This window comes from Orcinus orca, chromosome 13 (genome assembly GCF_937001465.1).
Source record: "Orcinus orca chromosome 13, mOrcOrc1.1, whole genome shotgun sequence".
In the NCBI taxonomy this organism is placed as follows: domain Eukaryota; kingdom Metazoa; phylum Chordata; class Mammalia; order Artiodactyla; family Delphinidae; genus Orcinus; species Orcinus orca.
The window spans coordinates 9,256,369-9,274,766 of record NC_064571.1 but is presented as its reverse complement, the minus strand read 5'-3'; the positions used below and the strand labels follow the sequence as shown (position 1 = coordinate 9,274,766).

The following is an 18,398-nucleotide window of genomic DNA, read 5'->3' as shown; positions in this document are numbered from 1 at the left end:
ATTAAGTACATTCATATTGTTGTGCAACCATCACCAACATCCATCTCCCAAACTTTTTCATCTTGCAAAACTGAAACTCTGTACATATTAAGCGCTAACTCCCTATTCCCCCTGCACCCCAGCCCCTGGCAACCACCATTCTACTATTTGGCTCCATGAATTTGACTCTAAGTACTATAAGTGGAATCATACAGTATTTATCATTTGTGTGTGGTCTATTTAAGGTTCATTCATGTTGTAGCACATGTCAGAATTTCCTTCCTTTTTCAGGTTGAGTGATATTCCATTGTATGTACAAACGGCAGTTCACCCATTTATCCATCAGTGGACTCTGGGTTGCTTCCACCTTTTGGCTTATTGTGAGTGATGCTTCCAGACCTTGAGCTCTCAAACCCAAGCCTCGGTTTCCTCTTCTGTGATGTCAGTATGGCTGAGTTACTTCTCCCTCCAGCAGAAGTCCTGCTGCAGCTGGCTCCGCATCTCCTCGGGCCCCCACTCCACCCAAAGCCTCACCCCTCCAAGCAGGGGTCATGCCCCCTCTTTCGACTGCTCACTTTGTAGCTGTCCTCTCTGTCGTTGAGATATATGTGGACACTGGCCGTCCACATATATCAGGTTTCCTGTCCCAGGCATTTCTGGGACCCCACAGAGCTTTGGCCAAAGACTTGCTACTTTGGGCGGGGTCCTTGTTTAGCTAACACCAACCATCACTACTTATATGCTGGGCTGGGAGGGAGATGGACAATGCCTTACACCGAGTTCAAGTCAAAGTCAGAAGGGCTTTGCTCACCCCACGCAGACCCCCAGTTCCCTGCTGAGGAGCAAGGAGGATTTTTCCAAGGCTCGAGTTTTGTCTCCAGAGGCACAAGGCAGCAGTGACTCCTGTGTGTCCTGCCTCAGTCTCTCCAGGTGAGCAGCCTAGTTCCGCGGTCTCGGAGACTGGGGAGGGGAAGAGCACACTACAACTCCCAGAGTTCCCCTGCCTCAGGGGGCGGTCCCTGCCCCTCGCGGAAGAATCGGACCCGCCAACCGGAGCCCAGAGCGGAGCGGAGGCGGGCGGGGCGAGGCGGGGCCGCGGGTAGGCGGCTGGCAAGCTGCTCGGCGGGTCAGTAGCGCGGAGAGCGCGGGGTCGAGAGGTAGGGTCGTGCGGAGCATCTCGGGCTGGAGCCGCTGGACCTCGCCGGGCCATGGGTAAGCGGCTCTGTGGTCCGGCCCGGGATGGGGCTGGCGGCCCCGTGGGAGGGCGAAGTTGCGGCGCCAGGTCTCCCCCGGCGCTCGTAGCCGTCGGTGCTGCCTTGGGGGGCTAGCGGGGCCGGGGGTGGACTCGAGGGCGAGGACGTGGGGACCTAGCCTGGACCGGGGCGCCCGCTCCCCCCGCCCGGAGCGGGAGGGTGAGGCCCGGTGTCGGCGCGCGCTCTTCGAAAAAAAAGAAAGACAAAAAGTTTTGGCGGCCAGGGGCTTCCCGGGCGTTTATCTCGAAACTCTTGTCGTCTTTTGACTGAAATTTACCAAGTTCTGTACGGTTCTGTCATCCCACTTCCTGCTGTGGTTTTCAATCTCGAGCTGGTCTCAGCTAATTTGTTGTGACAGCTGTCCGCAGCAGTTCTCTGCCTGCAGCCCCCCCGGCCCCCCACCCCCTCTCGACGTCACATCCCGGTGGTTCTCAGAACCCTCCGGCGCCGCCGAGAAAGGGGCACCGGGGTCCGCTGGGCGCGCGGGACGTTTTCCACTGCGGCCGCCGTTTCCTGAAAGTGACTCTGCGCGGGCTTTGAAGAACTTGCTCAATGCATTTTGAAGAATCAACTGTTCCTCTTTCAGCCGAGGGGCGTGCTTATCCTTCGGCGGTTACCGGCTCCTCGCCCCCTACCCTTTCTCTTTTTCTTTTCCCGTCCCTTTTTTCTTTTCTTCTCTGGTCTCTTCTCTTCTTGTCTCCTGTCCACCCTCCTCTACACACACACCCCCACGCTCCCCACGACAGGGAAGAAGTAGCTTCCCTTTTTGCTCGGCGCATCTTTCTCTTGTCTCTTTTTTCTCTCCTCGGGTCTCCAGGAGGGACGGGATGGCGGCCCCGGGAGTGATGGGGGCGGTGGGGTGGGGGGGAGAAGAGGAGTGGCGGTGCGCGGGCTGCGAGCGTGCGAGAAGTTTGGCTTCGCGCACAGTCCGAGCCTGGGACCACGACACGGCTGCCTCGTCTCGGTCCCTGCGCAGGGTGTTCAAGGGGCGCGGCCAGGCCGGGCTCTCGTCCTCCAGTCCCGCGGACGCTGGGATAGGGGTGGGGGTCGCCGGCTGCCGGACCCCCGAAGGCTCAGGGTGCAGGTACGGCGGCACTTCGCTGGCCAGACCCCGGGTCCCTTTGTTTGCGGGGTCGTCAGCTATCGAGGAGGGGTCCGCGGGGCCGAGGAGAGGATAACAGGTGCTTCTTGTCCCCTCCCGAGCACCAGGGTTGGGGGCTTGGGGTCTCCGTGCCGTGTTAGGGCAGAGGAGGGATGGGAGATGGCAGCTAGTGGGTTGGGCCACGGGAGTGGAGTTCCAGAGTCCGTACAAGCCCCGGGGACCCGTCTGGGGCCTCGAACTTGGAACGGCAGAGGTAGAAAAGACCTCAGGGAATCAGCCCCTTCTTGTATGAGTTAAGAGTCTGGGAAACTGAGTTTTACAGACCAGCCCTGGTCTGGCAGTGAGGACGAATCAGGCCTCTAAGACCCCGCCCCCTCTCCCTTCGCAATGGTTCTGGAAACTGGCCTGGGTTGGCCCACCCTCCCTCTGGGACCTTGTGGTACCGACTTGGAGAGCCATCCTTGGCGGAGGGTGTGGGGTGCTCTAGGAGCGGAGCGGAAAAGCTGAGAGGCAAACGAGTGCCCCAGGCAGAGGTCAGGCAGCTGACACAGCTCCGTCCTGGCTGTGCCTCTACTGTTGGCCAGTGTTTTGGACAAGCCGCTGCCAAGCCTGGTTCCCCCATAGGTGGAGTAGGTGCAGGAAATGTAGTCCGTGAGGACACAGGAAACGGTCCGTAGATGGAGCCGTTACTGTTACTGTCAAATATCACCCAGACTTGGAGGGGAGGGACAGTGGGGATTCAGCCCCATCCTGGAACAGGGTCTTTTAGGATATCCCAGAGCCGGCTAAAGGGCGGCCGAATTCCAGCAGGGCTTGGGAGTTGGCAGTGTCGTATCTGGTGCCCCCATGCCCCCACTTTTCTACACTCAAGGCTGTCATCTTGGCCCCAGATGTTCCTAGACCCTGACTCCCCTCTTCCCCCAGCTGAGACCCAGAGGCAGGGCTGGGTCGGGAGCTGCACCCTGTGCCCTCTGGGCTTCCATGTCCCGGTCGTCCGTCTGTCCTTAGCGCTGGCTGGAGCACAGCCCTTGGCAGGTCCCCCTTCCCCAAACCACGCTGGAGCGAGCTCCACACGGAGACTGCCAGGCAGCCGGCTCCTGGGCCACAGAGTGGACTGGCCCCTTCAAAGGCTGTCTTTGTTTCAGCTCCAGCTCCAGCTAAGAGAAACTTAAGCCAACGGCCTTAGGCGAGGAGGTGTGGCCGCGTCTGCTGGTTGTTATTGAGGCTGCTGTTACCATTATTGTGGTAATTGACACGGTGCTCCCAGTGGGTGACTTTTCATGAAAGGAAGTGTCGCTTCCTTTCCATCACACCAAGGGTGTATGAGGCGGGGGAGGGGGCGGGGGGAGGAGAGAGAGAGAGAGAAAGAGAGAGAGAGGCAGGCCTTGAACTAGTCACAGCCGGGCGGCTCTCAGCATCAGCACTATCTGAGGTCGGGTAGCTCATACTGCACCGGTAAGGCTCAGTGGGGCTTGTGTTTTTGGAGCACCTGCTCTCTGCTGGGCAGGACTCCAGGCGCTGAGACACACCGGGGAGTGAGCAGGACAGGCAGACCTCAGATCTCACTGAGGGATGCGCGCACACATGTGCACACAGTCAACTGTGGTTGGTAGGGGGAGCCTCGTTTCTTGCTTTGTTCTGCTTAGAACGTTGGGCCCATGGGGGGTCTAACACACCCACCTTATAGACAGGTAAACTAAGGTACAGAAGCACCTGTGTGGAGTCAGAGCACCCTCCCCATCCCTCCTCCTGCCCCACTCTCATCTGCTTTCAGTTCATCTGGCAGGGCAGCAGACTGACAGGAATGCTGTGGTGGGAGACTGCGGATCCCCCAGGGAGGGTGGGCAAATGGGCACCCTCTGAGCACAGAGAAGGAACTTGGGGTCTCCCTGCTCCCATTAAAAAACTTTAGATCTCAGGGTTCAGTGTCTTGGGACAGGCAGACTGCACTGGTTCCAAATCCCAGCTTTGCCACTAGAAAGCTGTGTGACTTCAGGCAAGTTATTGACCCTCTCAGAGCCTCAGGTGTTGTATCGTTAAAGGGGGGGAAATAATACCCACTGGGTGCTGGGAAGATGCAGTGAGCTAATGTATGGAAGTGCCTACTCCAGGGCCTAGCAGAGACTGATTTCAGTTGGTGGAGTACATAGTGTGGAAAGAGAGGGAGAGAGGGGCCTGAGAACAGGTGGGCTTCACTTTGGGAATCTCCACTTTTGCAGCCAGCGACTGAAATTAACCTCTTCACTGCTGTGGTATTAGGATCTAGGGTTAAGCTTGACTTTCACAGAGCCATGGAGCTGAACAGAGACAGATTCCTAACACAGGAGGGGCCTGAGCCATCCCACTGCCCAGCACCTGCCACGCCCCCTCGCTGCCAGTGAGGGGCTGGGTCACAAGGGCCCCAGAGATGAGGAAATGGCAGCGGGCTGTGAGCTTAGTCCTGCTGTCATTGTCAGGGTTCTTCTCACACTATTGCCTAGCTGCACAAAACTCGGGAAATAAGCTCAACAGGGATGCACAGGGCCTGTGAGCAGGAACCTCTGAGCACTGCAGAGGGAGACCTGAATCTACGGAGACACGTGGTCCTGCAGAGGAAGATGCACTATCAGAAAGGTGTTATTATCTTTCAAAGTAATTTCTAAATGTAAATGCAATTCAATCAAAACCTCAGTGGTTTTTCTTCTTTTCTTTTCTTCCTCCCCCCCCCCCCCCCCGCCGCTTCCTCCCTCCCTCCCTTCCTTTTTTTCTTCTTTCCTTTCTATGAGACAGAATTATCCTAAACTTCAGAAGGAATTTTCTAAGAGGAGTAATGATGGGGGACTTATGCTCCGAATAGTACGTTGTGTTACAAGGCTACAGAAATTAAAACTGTGCATGGGTCCAGCATTCCACAGTGAATCAAGCAGAAGAGAAAGTCCAAAACCAGCCCCCAAAGTGTTCCTTACAAGCCTGCAGATTGTGGGGAAAGTAGCATTTCAGATTATTGGGGGAGGAGATCACTCAGTCAATACTGGGACCACCCACCCATGGGGAAGTATGGTTAAACCCCTATCTCGTACCTTATAAATTTATTTATTTTTGGCTGTGTTGGGTCTTCATTTCTGCACGCGGGTTTTCTCTAGTTGCAGCGAATGGGGGCTACTCTTCGTTGCGGTGCGTGGGCTTCTCATGGCGGTGGCTTCTCTTGTTGAGAACGGACTCTAGGCGCGTGGGCTTCAGTAGTTGTGGCACTAGGGCTCAGTAGTCGTGGCTCACGGGCTTAGTTGCTCTGCGGCATGTGGGATCTTCCCGGACCAGGGCTCGAACCCTTGTCCCCTGCATTGGCAGGCAGATTCTTAACCACTGTGCCACCAGGGAAGCCCCTCATACCTTACAGATTCCAGATAGATTAAAGTAAACAGATAAATAATAAGCATTATTGTCATTATTGCTTCCTGGATGGAAAAGGCGATGTCTGAAGGGCATGCCTTTGGAGAGCAGAGGTTTTCTTTTTGTAACTGAATCCACCTCCATTACAACAGGGCATCTGAGGCTTTGTGCTCAGAGGGGATCTATACACCCATAAGCTCGGGGCAAGACAGGAACTCAGTGGCTCATGGCAGCAGCGGTCACTCAGCGGCAGCTGGGTTTCTGGGAGGCAGGAGGACTCACCCGGCACCTACAGCAGGAGGTTTCAAACTTATTTCTTGTAGCAGAACTCTTTTTCCAAATGAAGATTTACCCGGAACCCTGATCTACCAATGATTGGGGAAGAGAAGGATAGGACAGCCAGGGACAGGACAGGCTGGGGAAGGAGGGCAAAGACTTCTCCCCGCCCTCCCTCATCGGGGCTGCAAGGGTGTGGGCCTAGAAGGCCCTGCCAGGATGAGTGAGCACAACACCAGTCCTGGGTGCGAGAGAACGGAGGCCGGCTGCACTCTGGGACTCAGCCGCACACAGAGATAGAGTGTTTCCCTTTGTGGCTCTAGGGAAGCTATAATCCCTTTCCCGTCTGGAGTTAAACAGCTCAGATTGGTGACCTCCTTTCCAGGTAACCCAAGTGCCTGACTCCAGGAGATTTTCCCAGGAGAGAATGGCCCAGGCAGAGCTCACCAACTCTGGAACTGAGCAGGAGGGACTAGGGCCACTCTGGCCTGGTGGCTCTCAACCTGTCTGCCCTCTCAGCTCCCCTGGGGAGCTTTAAACTCTGATGCCCCTTGAAGGACCTTAAATCAAACTCACGCGGGGGTGGGGTGGGAGACAGGCATCATGTCTGTTAAATGCTCCCCGCGTGATTCCAGTGGGCCCTGGTCCCACCACCTTATTTCTCTGAGGCCCGAGGACAGTGACTGACTTGCAGCAAATTTGCGAGAGGGCTTCAGTGAGAAGCCCCATCACAGGAACACGATGGAGAGACTCCTTCGGAGCTGAGCATTTTTGTTTCAGGCAAGAAGGGAGAGAGGATGTGAAAGCAGAGCAGAGAAGGCAGGAAGGGAAAGGAGAAAAACAGGAGGATGCAGGCATGCCCATGACCTAGAAGGCTTTGGGATTCATGGCTAGTTAGCAAAGGACTCCAGCGTCCTTCTCTCCCCATTTCACAGAAGGGGAGACTGAGGCACAGATTCGCCCAAGGACCTGGTTGGAAAGGCATCAGTCTTTTGGGGGGCAGTCATTAGCACCCACTTATTTCTGGAGATTGACCGTGTCTCCAGTGGTCAGGAGCCAGCCTGCAAGGACGGCCCAGGCCCAACTCATGCTTGACAAGTGTTAGGCTGGGTTTCTCTTCCCGGTTTATTTGGACTCTCCACCAAGGCTTCGCGGTGTTGGTGATACAGCAGCCGCAGTGGTGGCGAGGCCAGGCCCCTGGACTGGTGGTCAGACAGACCTTGTTTTGAATCTGGTCCCTCAGGGCGGCAAGCAACTTAACCTCTCTGGCTTCAGTCCCCCCAGCCTCCCTTAAAATGGGATTCCTCTGGGACTCCATGAGAGAACATACATGAAAGGGCCAGGGACACAGAGCCAAGACCCTGCACAGTGCCCTTGTGAACAGCTACGCAAGGGGACACTGTTCAGCGGCCGGAGGTTCTGCAGCTCGTGCTTCTGGGTACTGCTGACCTTGTGGGTCACTCTGGCGCGGGTTTCTTGTTCTTAAGGAGATTCTTTTTCTGTCTGGGTTGGAGGGGGAATCTTGCACGTTCCCAGCAGTAAGGATTTCTTGAGTTGGAGCAAACCAGGACAGTTCTTTAAGGATTAACCAAAAGGAGAAAGGAAAGAAAAAAAGAAAAGGTCAGAGGACATGGGCTCCTGGTCTCACACCTGCTGCCAGCCAGAGCAGCTCCCAGTGGCTGTGCTTTGGCAGCGGCAGGGGTGCTGTGTCTTTGCAGCCATCAGCTCTCAGGACGCCCTTAGTAAAACCAAGCCCCTGGCTCCTCCCTCCCCTCTGTCAGGTTGTTGTAAGACACTCATTCTCGCTTACCTGCCACCTATTTTGTGGGTTGCTGGGCGGCCTCACGAAGTTCTCAGGAGGCCAGACAAGCCGTGGGCATCTCAGTCTGGATGGCCCATCTGGATGGTGTGAGGATGGCTAGAGGATGACTAGAGAGAAGTGCTGTGCTTGGCTGGGGGCTGGGAAGGGCCACCCCGAGGAAGCGACTTGTCAGGTGAGACCTGAAGGGTCACCAGGAACCGTGCAGGTGAGGGGAGCGTGTGGCCTAATTAGGGGCAGTGAGGACTCTGCTGGTGCCTCAGGCAAAGGCTGGGTGCTTCACAAATAGGAACTTACCCTCTTCTTGATTATTTGTGGAGGGTTTATGGTCCAAGCAGCCCCCCGTGGTGCTTTGGGGGTCCACAATCATGGAAGCCTCTGCAGCTTTCCCAAACTTTCTGCCTGAAGGTGGGGCAGGTTTTGGAGACATGATTTCCCCGAGCACCACGGCCCCAGTGCCGGTCTCCTGTCACTTGACCCCAAGGTGATTTAGGGTTTCCTTCGAAGTTGTGGGCAGAGGGCTGGAATGGAGGAAGGAGAAGTGTCAGGTGTGGTGTGGGCGGGGCCTGGTGGGGCTGAGAGGGGAGGGGGGCAGAGTCGGGGGAGCCCTGTGTGTGTTTAGAGGGCTGCCTGCAGCAGCCGGGACCGAGAGGACACGCAGCAGAGGACGGCGGCGAGGACTCACCCCCACCTGGCCCTCCTGCCGCCCGCTCCTCCCTGCCAGCATCTCACGTTCTCTCCCTCCTCCCCCCTTCTCTCCCTCTTCCTCTCCTTCCAGCACCTCCCGTCAAAGGCAAAAGGAAACAGTCAGAGGATGGTGACCCCCTAGACCCACCTGTGTCTCCTCAACCCGACGCTGAGCAGAACAGGAGCCAGAGCCCCGTCCAGCTGGAGGTGAGTTGGACGACCCCCCTGGGGCCCTCTTCCCTGCCCCTCCCTCACCCCCGCCCCACCTGTGTGTAGCCTCCCAGGTGAACATGGAGACTCCCTGGAGATGTGTCCCCTACCCCCCATCCTGCAGAGAGCCTGGAAAGGGGCCCAGCCCCGCTGTCCTGGGCCCTGCACTGGGCGCTGGGAGCGGGGCAGACAGGAAGGCTTACCCGTCACCCCTGGCTAGGGTTTCAGGCTTGGTTTCTGTGGCAGAACCCTTTTATCAAATGAGGATTACCTGGAACCCTGACATATGAAACAGACAAAAGCACTATTCTACGATGTGAAACTACATCTACATCCTTCCGTCCACCCACGTCGATAACATGGACCTTAGTCGCCGCGTGGGCTCCGCGCAGCTGTGTCGGCGGCGAGGTCAGCGCGGGCAGCCTCAGCTCCTCAGCGCCGTGCTTTCCGCCATTTGCTTTGGTGGCACAGGCTGGAGTAGAATCCTGATTCGTGTAGAAGAGTAGCTGCAAGTGGGAACAGGTTTTAACAGATCGCCTGGAGTTCAGAGAAGAGGACTAGAAGAGCACATTCATTTGAAGCTGTGGTCAGGGCGCCTTCATTCCGAGGCTCCAGAGAACAGCTGCCGTGGGCTCCAGTGTGTGCCAATTTCGTGCATTAACATATGAGGTGGCTTGCTTATTACCAGAGGTCTTTGATTAGTCAAAATCAGGGACATGGTACTTGAATAGAGTATTTTTGGAGCACGTGGCTCTCTGCACGGTTCTAGGCCCTGGTGTTTTTCGTCCTTCTCGTGTTTGGGGCCTGCCCTGCCAGGACCTCAGCCCCAGCCTAACAGTAGCCCCCTGCCCTGAGCTACCAGCCACGTGAACAGCATCGGCAGAAATTCCCCCTGAGAGCAGAAACCAAAAGACCTGTGCATCTGACAGAAGTGCCAGGTGGAGCCCAGGACAGGGTCTCCCCTCCCTGAGTTAAGCACGTGTTCGGGCGGGTCACAGAGTCAGGCCTGGCGGTGCGGCGCCACAGAGCTAGAGAGCACCAGGCACTTTTGTTCCTTCAACCTGGACCACGGGGGCTGCTGGGAGCCCTGGGGACACTGCGCCTACCGCCAGGAACTCACAGTGTGGTAGAGGAGCTGAGATGCAGATGTGACAAGTGGAAGAAGTGGTCAGAAACTTGGAGAAGGTGCAGGGCTGCTCCCAGGGCCTCTGTGGACCCTGACCTGGGGTTCTGGGCACTAATAGCTGACACCTGTGCCTTTTTGACCCCAGGAACAAGCAATGCAGCCCAGAGCTGGGTCTGGGGGTCTGCTCCCTCCTGTGGGAGCCTGGGGGCCACGCATCTCTTTCCTCCCCAGCAGCCTGAGGTTCCGCCCGTCCCCAGCCTCCCAGCAACTGAGGGCTCATGCTGCTGCCTCATGTTTTTTCCCCAGGACTCCCCCGAGGCAGGCGGGGAGCGGGAGGAGGAGCAGGCCTTCCTGGTCAGCCTCTACAAGTTCATGAAGGAGCGACACACGCCCATCCAGAGGGTGCCCCATCTCGGCTTCAAGCAGAGTGCGTCCCTGGGGTGCAGGCAGGGAGGGGGGGCGCCCGGCAGGGGACCCCCACCCAGGCAGGGCATCGGGGAGCACCTCCGTTCTGGGTAACCCTGGACGCCGCCAGCCCACGGGGGTTGCACACGGAAAGGGTGCCCCCCTCCAGGCACAGGGCTGGCAGTGGGTGGGGCTGGATTTCCACCCTCACGGGCCACTGGGCCCCCAGTGCACGGGGCGTGGCCTGCCTAGCCATCCCAGTGGCCCTGTCTGGGTACGTGCTGGTTCTGTGCCTGCCTGACAGGGCCAGGGGGACAGGCTGCTGGCTACCCCTTCCTCCTGCCAAGACTGAGAGTGGCCCTGCCCTCTCTTTTCTCCAGTTAACCTGTGGAAGATCTACAAGGCCGTGGAGAAGCTGGGGGCCTATGAGCTGGTAAGGACAGCACCTCTGAGGCCTCACCCTGCTGCATCTCCTGGCACGTCAAGCTGGGGGGAGAGAGTGAGCCCAACAGAGCTGCCCTTACCACTAGACAGGAGGACGAGGCAGCGTCCCAAACCCTGCCCTTCCCCAGTTCCCCTGTGTGCTACGGGGAGAAGGAGGGACCCGCCTTGCCCGCTGCTACTTTGCTGCTTAAAGCAAGATTTCCTCTCTTTCCCATCTGTTCTGTCCTCGTGCTCGGAAAGCTGCTTGGGCCAGCACTCGGGCGGCCCCTGGGCGGGAGACCTGGCTGGCGGCCAGGGGAGCCCCCTCCAACCTCGCCGCCCCACTCCTGGAGAAGCAGCTGCAAAACTGCATCCAAGTGGGGACCCCAAGCTGTGAGGACCCCGTGGCCAGGGGTGCCCGCCGGCCATGCCTTCACGTGGCATCCTTGCAGGTGACTGGCCGCCGCCTCTGGAAGAACGTGTATGACGAGCTGGGGGGCAGCCCGGGCAGCACCAGCGCGGCCACGTGCACACGCCGCCACTACGAGAGGTACGGCCAGGCCTGCGGCTCACAGGACCTGCGCCTTCACCCCCAGGGTTGGACCAGCAGGGCCCTGAGCGGGGAGGGCAGACTGCAGGCCTCCTGGACGAGATGAGGGGGAGCGCGGGCCCCCGTGGGTCGTCTGTGTGCTTGCCGGGCAGGGGTGTTCGCGGTCCGGGGCTGGAGGAGGCCGGGTAGGCCTGGAGCGGTGGGAGCCTGCTGCCAGCCTGGCCTCCTGGGCAACATGCCCGGTTCCTCCTCAGGTTGGTTCTCCCATACGTGCGGCACCTGAAGGGAGAGGATGACAAGCCCCTGCCCCCCTCCAAGCCCAGGAAGCAGTACAAGATGGCCAAGGAGCATCGGGGGGATGACGGGGCCACTGAGAGGCCAAAGAAAGCCAAGGAGGAGAAGCGGGTGGACCAGGTGAGCTCTGGCCTCCTCGTGCCCTGCCCCTCACAGCGCCCCGTACCTGTCCTCACCTTGGCCGCAGGGCTCCCTGCCTAGGACACCCAGAACTTCCTCTGAGGGCAGCACTGGTGGGTGCGTGGGTGGGGTCTGAACTCCAGTCAGTACCCCGTTCACCAGTCCCTGTGTCCTGACCCCAGGCTGTGTCTATTCAGAGGATGGGACACCTTTTGAAAATTTTGCACAAAGGTGCTGGAAGGGCTAGCAGAGGCTCCTGGGTGCCCCCTTGGGACCTTGCTGTCACCAAGTGCCCAGGTCAGGGTGCATGGCTCACACCCAGCCCTGAGGCCTGGCCTTTTCTCTCTTTCCAGATGATGCCAGGAAAGACCAAAACAGATGCCCCTGACCTGGCAAGGCTTCCTAGCCAGGAGCCCTCCAGGGACGGCATGGAACAGCGAGGCCCAGCCCCTGGGCCCTCTCTGCCCTTCGTGGGTGCCAGCGGCTGCCCTGAGGCCTACAGGCGGCTTCTGTCCAGCTTCTACTGCAAAGGGACACATGGTATCATGTCACCACTGGCCAAAAAGAAGCTTCTGGCCCAGGTGAGCAAGGCGGAGGCCTTGCAGTGCCAGGAGGAGGGCTGTCGCCACGGGGCAGGTGGGGAGCCCCAGGCACCCCCAGCTCTTCGGCCCCTGGAGAATCCCCGGAGCCCAGGAGGGCAGGCTGAGAACTCCAGGCACCGGCTGACGCCTCCGGAGGGAACACAGGGCCCTGGTGGCAGCCTCAAGGAGGAGGCTCAGGTGGGCCCTCACCCGTCGGCCCCCATCTTCACTGGCTGCTTCCACGCCTACCCCACCGAGGTGCTGAAGCCTGTCAGCCAGCACCCTCGGGACTTCTTCCCCAGTCTTAAAGATGGGGTGTTATTGGGGCCTCCTGGCAAAGAAGAGGGGCTGCCAGCCAAAGAGCCCCAGCGGGTGTGGGGTGGGGATGCCGACCACCCCTCTGCATTCCACAAGGGCGGCTCCAGAAGGGGTGGCCTCTACCCCAAACCCAAAGCCTGCTGGGTGTCCCCCATGGCCAAGGTCCCTGCCGAGAGCCCCGTGCCCCTGACCGCCTTCCCAAGCAGCCCAGGCCTGGGCAACAAGCGCAGCCTGGAGGAAGAGGGCTTGGTCCATGGCGGCAAAAAACTGCGGGCAGTGTCTCCCTTTCTTAAGGAGGTGGATGCCAAGGAGTGCGGGACCAAGTCTGTGGGGCCCGACTTGGCCGTCTCCTGCCTGCTGGGCCCGGCCCTGGGGCCCACCCTCCCAGAGGCCTGCAGGGGCACCATGCTGCGCTGCCCGCTGAACTTCGCCGGCACCCTGGACCCCTTAAAGGGCCAGGCCACACTCCCCTTCAGCCCCCTGGTCATCCCGGCCTTCCCAGCCCACCTCCTGGCCACTGCAGCACCCTCACCCATGGCCGCTGGCCTGATGCACTTCCCCCCCGCATCCTTCGACAGTGCCCTGCGTCACAGACTTTGCCCAGCCTCGTCTGCGTGGCACGTGCCACCTGCCACAACCTATGCAGTGCCCCACTTTTCCTTCCACCTCAACACCAAGCTGTAGGACTGAGCCCGCAACACTGTGCACAGGGTCTGACTCAGCCTGGGATGGGTAGGCACTGCCAAAGGGCTCTGGGGTGGAGCCCACTCCTCAGGAGAGCTCGGCCGTGCCTGACGCAGGGATGCGCCCTCGGCTTGGGAGCCTGGCCCAGAGAGGAGGCAGCCTGAGCCCAGGGGCTGGGGACCCAGTGGTTGCAAGGCCTTGGGAGAAGACGTTAAGGCTTACAGCTCCCAGCCGGGGCCCCAGAACAGAGGCCAGGAGTGGGGTGAGGGGTCGACGGGCCGGTTAGCAGCGTGAGGCATCCAGGCTGCCTACGGAAAAGCCAATAAAACACCTGTGAATCCACGCAGCCCTGAGGTATGTGTGGTGTGGACCTTTGCAAGGGCAAGGTGGGGGCATCCTTGTGGGTGGTGCCTCCCACAGGCTGACACAGGGGAGCCAGGGAGAGGGACCTGCCCAGCACTTGCTCGGGCCTGGGATGCCATCACCCCAATGAAGAGTGGACCCAGAGCCAAACCCAGCCTCCCGCTCATACCTCAGCAGGCTGTGTCCTTCGTCCTGTGCCTTCAATCCGCTTGGCTAGTTGCGCCCCAGGACAGCTGCCTTTTGCCTACCTCATGGTACAGATGGGGGCCTGAGGCGCAGAGAGGGCTGGGGACTTGCCCAGGTTCCCCAGCAGGTAAGTGGGGGAGCAGAGCTGTGCACTCAGGCGTGACTCCAATGCTCTGAGCTAAGCCACAGGGCCTGGCTGGTGGGATGCCCTGCAGCACCCCTGGGGGCTGAGGATGTGAGCAGGAAGCGCTGGTCTGCCCTGGTGGTGGATGCAGACTTGCTAGGCTGCAGCTGAATCTTCTGGTGAGCCCCCTGCTTCACCCCCAGCTGCCTGCGACACAGGGTGTGGGGCACAGGAGGTTCCTACTGGGGGCACCTGGAGGGAAAGAGAGGGGTAAAGGGGTTGCAATCTTGGCCTGGGGCATCTGCTATATTTCAGATGTGGTTGCTCCAGGGGCTCAAGCTGTGCAGCCTAATGCCCTCCTTCCTTCAGGCTCTGCCTGGGGAGCAGTGTGCCCCCGCCTGTCTCAGTGGGAGGGGTGCCCCTGTCAGAGGCACTGCTTCCCTCCCCTTCTCAGGCTGCCTGTTCTCGGGAGCTGGGCACAGCTGCCTGCTGAGCTTCATACAGGTTCCTGGAAGGGCAGTGCCACTATTGGCCTCAGGGTCCTGACTTATGGCATCAGATCTATCAGCTGGCGATGGGGTATCTGGCAGGTGGTCACCGCTGTTGTGAACACTCAGGCTCTGCAAGGACATGTCTGGATTCCTTCCTCTGGGGAGAAGCCAGGCGCCAGCCCAAGTAGCCCGAGTTCCCGGCTCCCGCAGCACCCACGTGCTCCCATCCCTCTGAGCCTCTGGAGTCTCCGTGGTTGACGAGGAGCAGGGAGAGGACCGAATTCTCTGGCCACCCTCCCTGCAAGTGCCCTGGGTGCTGGGCTACAGACCCCCTGGGTAGGGGCATCGGCTGTGTGGGGGGCCCTGCCTGATACGGGGCAGGGTTGCTGGGGTCCCCTTCATCTGCAAAGCCACAGCGGCCTCACCCTGGCACAGAGGTGGGCTGGTGGCCTGGCAGCAAAACTTGAGCTCGGGTGGCTCAGCGCCGTGATGGTGGCGCCCTCTGGAGGCTGCTCTGGGAAATACTCCTTTCCATGTGAGTATCCTCATGCTGAGCTGGTCTCCGGGCGGGGGTGGGGGTGGGGGATGCTGTGGCTCTGCTTGGGCATCAGCAAACACCAGGGCTGAAAGTGGACGTGCTTCCTGGAAAACCTCTGTGCCCTGTGCCCACGCCTCCGGCGTGCTAGCTTTCCATGATTTTCCTCACTCCTCTCAATTCCCGGGGATGGTACCATCCCTATTTACAAATGAAGCAGCAGCACCATCCCTATTTACAAATGAAGCAGCAGGTGCCAGGCTGGGCTGCGTGGAGTGCCTGGCTCGCTGGAAGGGCACCCTGTACATGCTTCCTGGCACTGCCGCCCTAGGCGGACAGGTGCACCCCAGGTCATCGTGGTTTTTATACTCTTTCCTTTGTGTCACCTGCCCTGTCCTAACAGTCCCTGACTCTGCCCTGGGGACCCACAGGCCAGCACCTGCCTTTGAGGCATAAACCATGTTTCAGGGTCTTTTTAGGACTCCTTCCAAACCACCTGTGGTGTTTGAGCTGTCGGCGGTGGTGAGCGGAGGTGACTCTGAAAGGGATGTCCCCACAGTCCCAGCCCTTTTCCCAGGGACAGTCTAAGTAGAGGCCGTTTGACAAACACGGTCTATTTCCAGTGGGTGCCAGGTGCTGTTTTAGGTGTTGGATGGACACCCCAGTGGACAGAACCTTCAAGTTTCTGCCCTTGTGGAGCTGACGCCCTATGGGGGAGGCAGTCAATTAAAAAATGAATAAAATACAGAGTGTCAGGAGAAGCGTTGGGGAGAAAAATAGGGCTGGGAGTGGGCTGTGCAGTTTTGTTATGGCAAACGTAACTTAGCATAACCTTTACCATTTTAACCATTTTTAAGTACAATTTTCAAGTACAATTCAGCGGCACTGAGTACATTCACAATGGTGGGCGACCATCACCACTGTCCATTTCCAGGGTGTGGCGTTTTAAACACAATGGCCAGAGAGGTAGAAGGTGGCATCTGAGCAATGGCTGGAGGAGGAGACAGAGGCTTCTGGGAGCTTCTGGGGGCAGAGCAGCAGGGACAGGGAGAATCAAGGCCCCCAGGGCAGGAGCAGGCACGTGTCTGAGGATCTGGAAGGCTACGAGGCTGGAGCAGTGTGAGCCCGGGGAGCAGTGGCAGGGGAGGTGAGGACGGCAGGGAGTGGGGGACCCAGGACACGGGTCCCTGTGGGCTCAGAGGGCCATGGCCACCAGAGGCGGTGAGCTGGGAACATAAGGGGGCGGCTGAAATCACTTTGGTTATTGGGTGAGTTCGTGGGACTGAGTGGTGTGAGAGTGGGAGAGAAATCACTGGAGGAGAGGAGGTCGGGACCAGAGAAGTTGAGATGTGGGAGCCTTGAAACCAGCTTTCACTGCAGGGGGTGCGGAACTAAGATCCCGCATGCCTCGCCGCCAAAAAAAAAAAAAATTTTTAAAAATTTAAAAATTAAAACAAAAAATCAGCGCAAGTAGGGCAGCAGTGGTTTGGGGTGAGGACTGCTGTCTGCAAGGACTGGGGAGGACACGAGGGTCTGTGGGTGACTGCAGCAAGGACACGGGGTGGGTGTCCTATTCTGGTGTGACCTTCAAAGCGGGGAGCCAGGGGGTCTGGAAGCAGGGGGTGGCTCAGGCCACTGTGGGTAGGGTAGCGTAGGAGGGGCTGCAGGGGAGCGGGCTCAGGGTGGGCACAGCCATGGGCTGGCAGTGGGAGGGAGGTACTAGAAGGGCTGGCTGGGAAGTGGGAGATTTCCATTTAGGCTCAAGACCAGAGGCTGCAGATGGTGGCCTGAAGATGTGTTTAGTTGAACCCATGTAATTTAAAATAATGTTTTTGTAACTAGTTGCCAGCATTTAAAAATCAAGAGATTTCACATACAAATTTGGGTATTGGGCTTCTCTTTAAAAATCAGAATTTCCAGACACATGGAGGTCACTGCCTGAAGCTCAGTGGTATCTGCTGTCCTTTGGTCAGGGTATACCTGCCCATCCACTACAGCCCTGCTTGTCGCCAAGCCCGAGGGACCCAGCCTGGGTTGGCCACCTGGTCTCCCGAGGACAACGGGCGTTTCCACATTCAAGCTGGAGCCCTGCAGCCGCTCAGACGCTAGGCGGCGGCTTTCGCTCTGTTGTCGTAAGATCAGCCAGGTCTGCTTCCTGAGCAAGTAACTCCAAGAATGTCCTGCTGGAAAACTTAACAGGGCTTCCAGACAGGAGGGCAGGGCAGAATTGGGTCACTGCAGAGTCACCTGTGCAGTGTCCCCTGGTTTCCAGGCTGCAGGGGCAGGCGGTGATGGGTGGATGGGACAAGGGCACAGGTACCCCCCTGCCCGGCTCCTCAGGTATCAAAAGCCTTTGCCCCACTGTGGGCCATGCCAAGTGGAGCCACTGCCCAGCTGTGTTTGTGAGGCTGCCCAGGAGGGAAGGGGCCGCTGGAGGGAGAGCAGGAAGGGGCTTCCAGGCGGGGAGGGGCTGCCTCCCGCCTCCACCCCTTCCACGACCGACCAACGATCCTGACTGTCAGGTTCTTGGCTTGATGTTCGGCATTCCTACCATGTTCCTGGCCTGGTCACCCCTCCCTTGAGGGAGCAGGGGGTGGGGAGGAAAGATCAAGGAGGTGGAAGGCAGATCCCCAGCCCTGAGACCCACTCCCCCACGGTTCAGGAAGGATGCTCAGGCCCTTTACTTGCAAACAACAGGAATGAGCTCCCACCCAGGCAGGAAAGAGCTTGCGCGGCTCACAGGACTGCAGGGAGAGCTGACCAACCAGGTTGTGCAGGCACCGACCCTGAGCCCCTCTCCGGGGCACTGCCCTGAGCTGGCTCCCACTGGGAGGTTCTGTCCACTGGGGTGTCCATCCAACAGCCTCTCTTCCCAGCCCCGCATTCAACAACATCACGCTGGTAGCCTGAACTAGGCCAAAGTGAGAGGATTCGCATCCTCCCCAAGCCGGCGCTCCAGCATTTCCCAGCACACCACTGCCATCTGGCTCAGCTCTGCTGCCTTCTCCCCCGGCCGTCTCAGGGTAAGGACAGATTTTTCAGGAGAGAGTCTGATCTCAGGTCCTGTGCTTACCTGTGTTACCTCACAGGAAGTGTGTCTGCCAGGTAGACCAAAACCGTAGCTGCCCTGCTGGTGACACCAGACGAATAGGGTTCACTGGGCCTCCATTTCCTCACCTGTAATACGGAAGTAAGTAATTTCTACCTCAGGAGTCATGGGCATTTAGTGAAAGTGCTTTGTAAACTAAAGTTATGGATGAATGTGAATCATCAACTCCTTCCCAGCACTTTCCCAGCCTGACCACCCCCTGCTCAGCTCCTTACCTCAGGGCCTTTGAAATTCCTGGTGTATGGACCGCTGCTCTCCAGCCTGGCTTCTGACTCAGAGTCACCCTGACCTTTGGATCCTGTCTGGTCTGGGACAAGAATGGCAAACCTGCTTCATCCCAGGTACCAGCTCTGATTGATGGTGGTTTGTCTGCAGCTCTGGGCTGACTCAGTGT

At 58.7% G+C, this 18,398-nt stretch overlaps 1 protein-coding gene and 1 long non-coding RNA gene across 4 annotated transcripts; one reads left to right on the top strand and one right to left on the bottom strand.

Moving 5' to 3' along the window:
- Positions 1 to 1,070: 1,070 nt before the first annotated feature.
- ARID5A (AT-rich interaction domain 5A) lies at positions 1,071 to 13,542 on the top strand. 2 transcript variants are annotated; one of them, XM_004277783.4, is made up of 7 exons: positions 1,071 to 1,191; positions 8,577 to 8,692; positions 10,128 to 10,248; positions 10,607 to 10,659; positions 11,102 to 11,199; positions 11,454 to 11,613; positions 11,967 to 13,542. In XM_004277783.4, the coding sequence occupies exons 1-7, from the start codon at positions 1,188 to 1,190 to the stop codon at positions 13,194 to 13,196; spliced, it is 1,782 nt and encodes a 593-aa protein (XP_004277831.1). In that variant the 5' UTR covers positions 1,071 to 1,187; the 3' UTR covers positions 13,197 to 13,542. The 2 variants fall into 2 exon arrangements, with proteins under 2 accessions (XP_004277831.1, XP_033257784.1); XM_033401893.2 differs by lacking the exons at positions 1,071 to 1,191; positions 10,128 to 10,248 and having other exon boundaries at positions 8,578 to 8,692.
- Positions 5,386 to 8,582, bottom strand: LOC117195825 (uncharacterized). Of its 2 annotated transcripts, XR_004475675.2 has the most exons (5): positions 8,484 to 8,582; positions 8,096 to 8,319; positions 7,790 to 7,908; positions 7,429 to 7,554; positions 5,386 to 5,649 (listed from the first exon to the last, which is right to left on the bottom strand). It is a non-coding gene; the product is annotated as an uncharacterized LOC117195825 (long non-coding RNA). The 2 variants fall into 2 exon arrangements; XR_004475674.2 differs by having other exon boundaries at positions 8,096 to 8,582.
- Positions 13,543 to 18,398: the final 4,856 nt, after the last annotated feature.

Excerpts from the sequence above, each read along its gene's own strand:
- ARID5A (XM_004277783.4), top strand. Across the intron at positions 8,693-10,127 it reads AGAGCCCCGTCCAGCTGGAG|GACTCCCCCGAGGCAGGCGG; the intron begins GTGAGTTGGACG and ends TTTTTTCCCCAG. Across the intron at positions 11,200-11,453 it reads ACACGCCGCCACTACGAGAG|GTTGGTTCTCCCATACGTGC; the intron begins GTACGGCCAGGC and ends GTTCCTCCTCAG.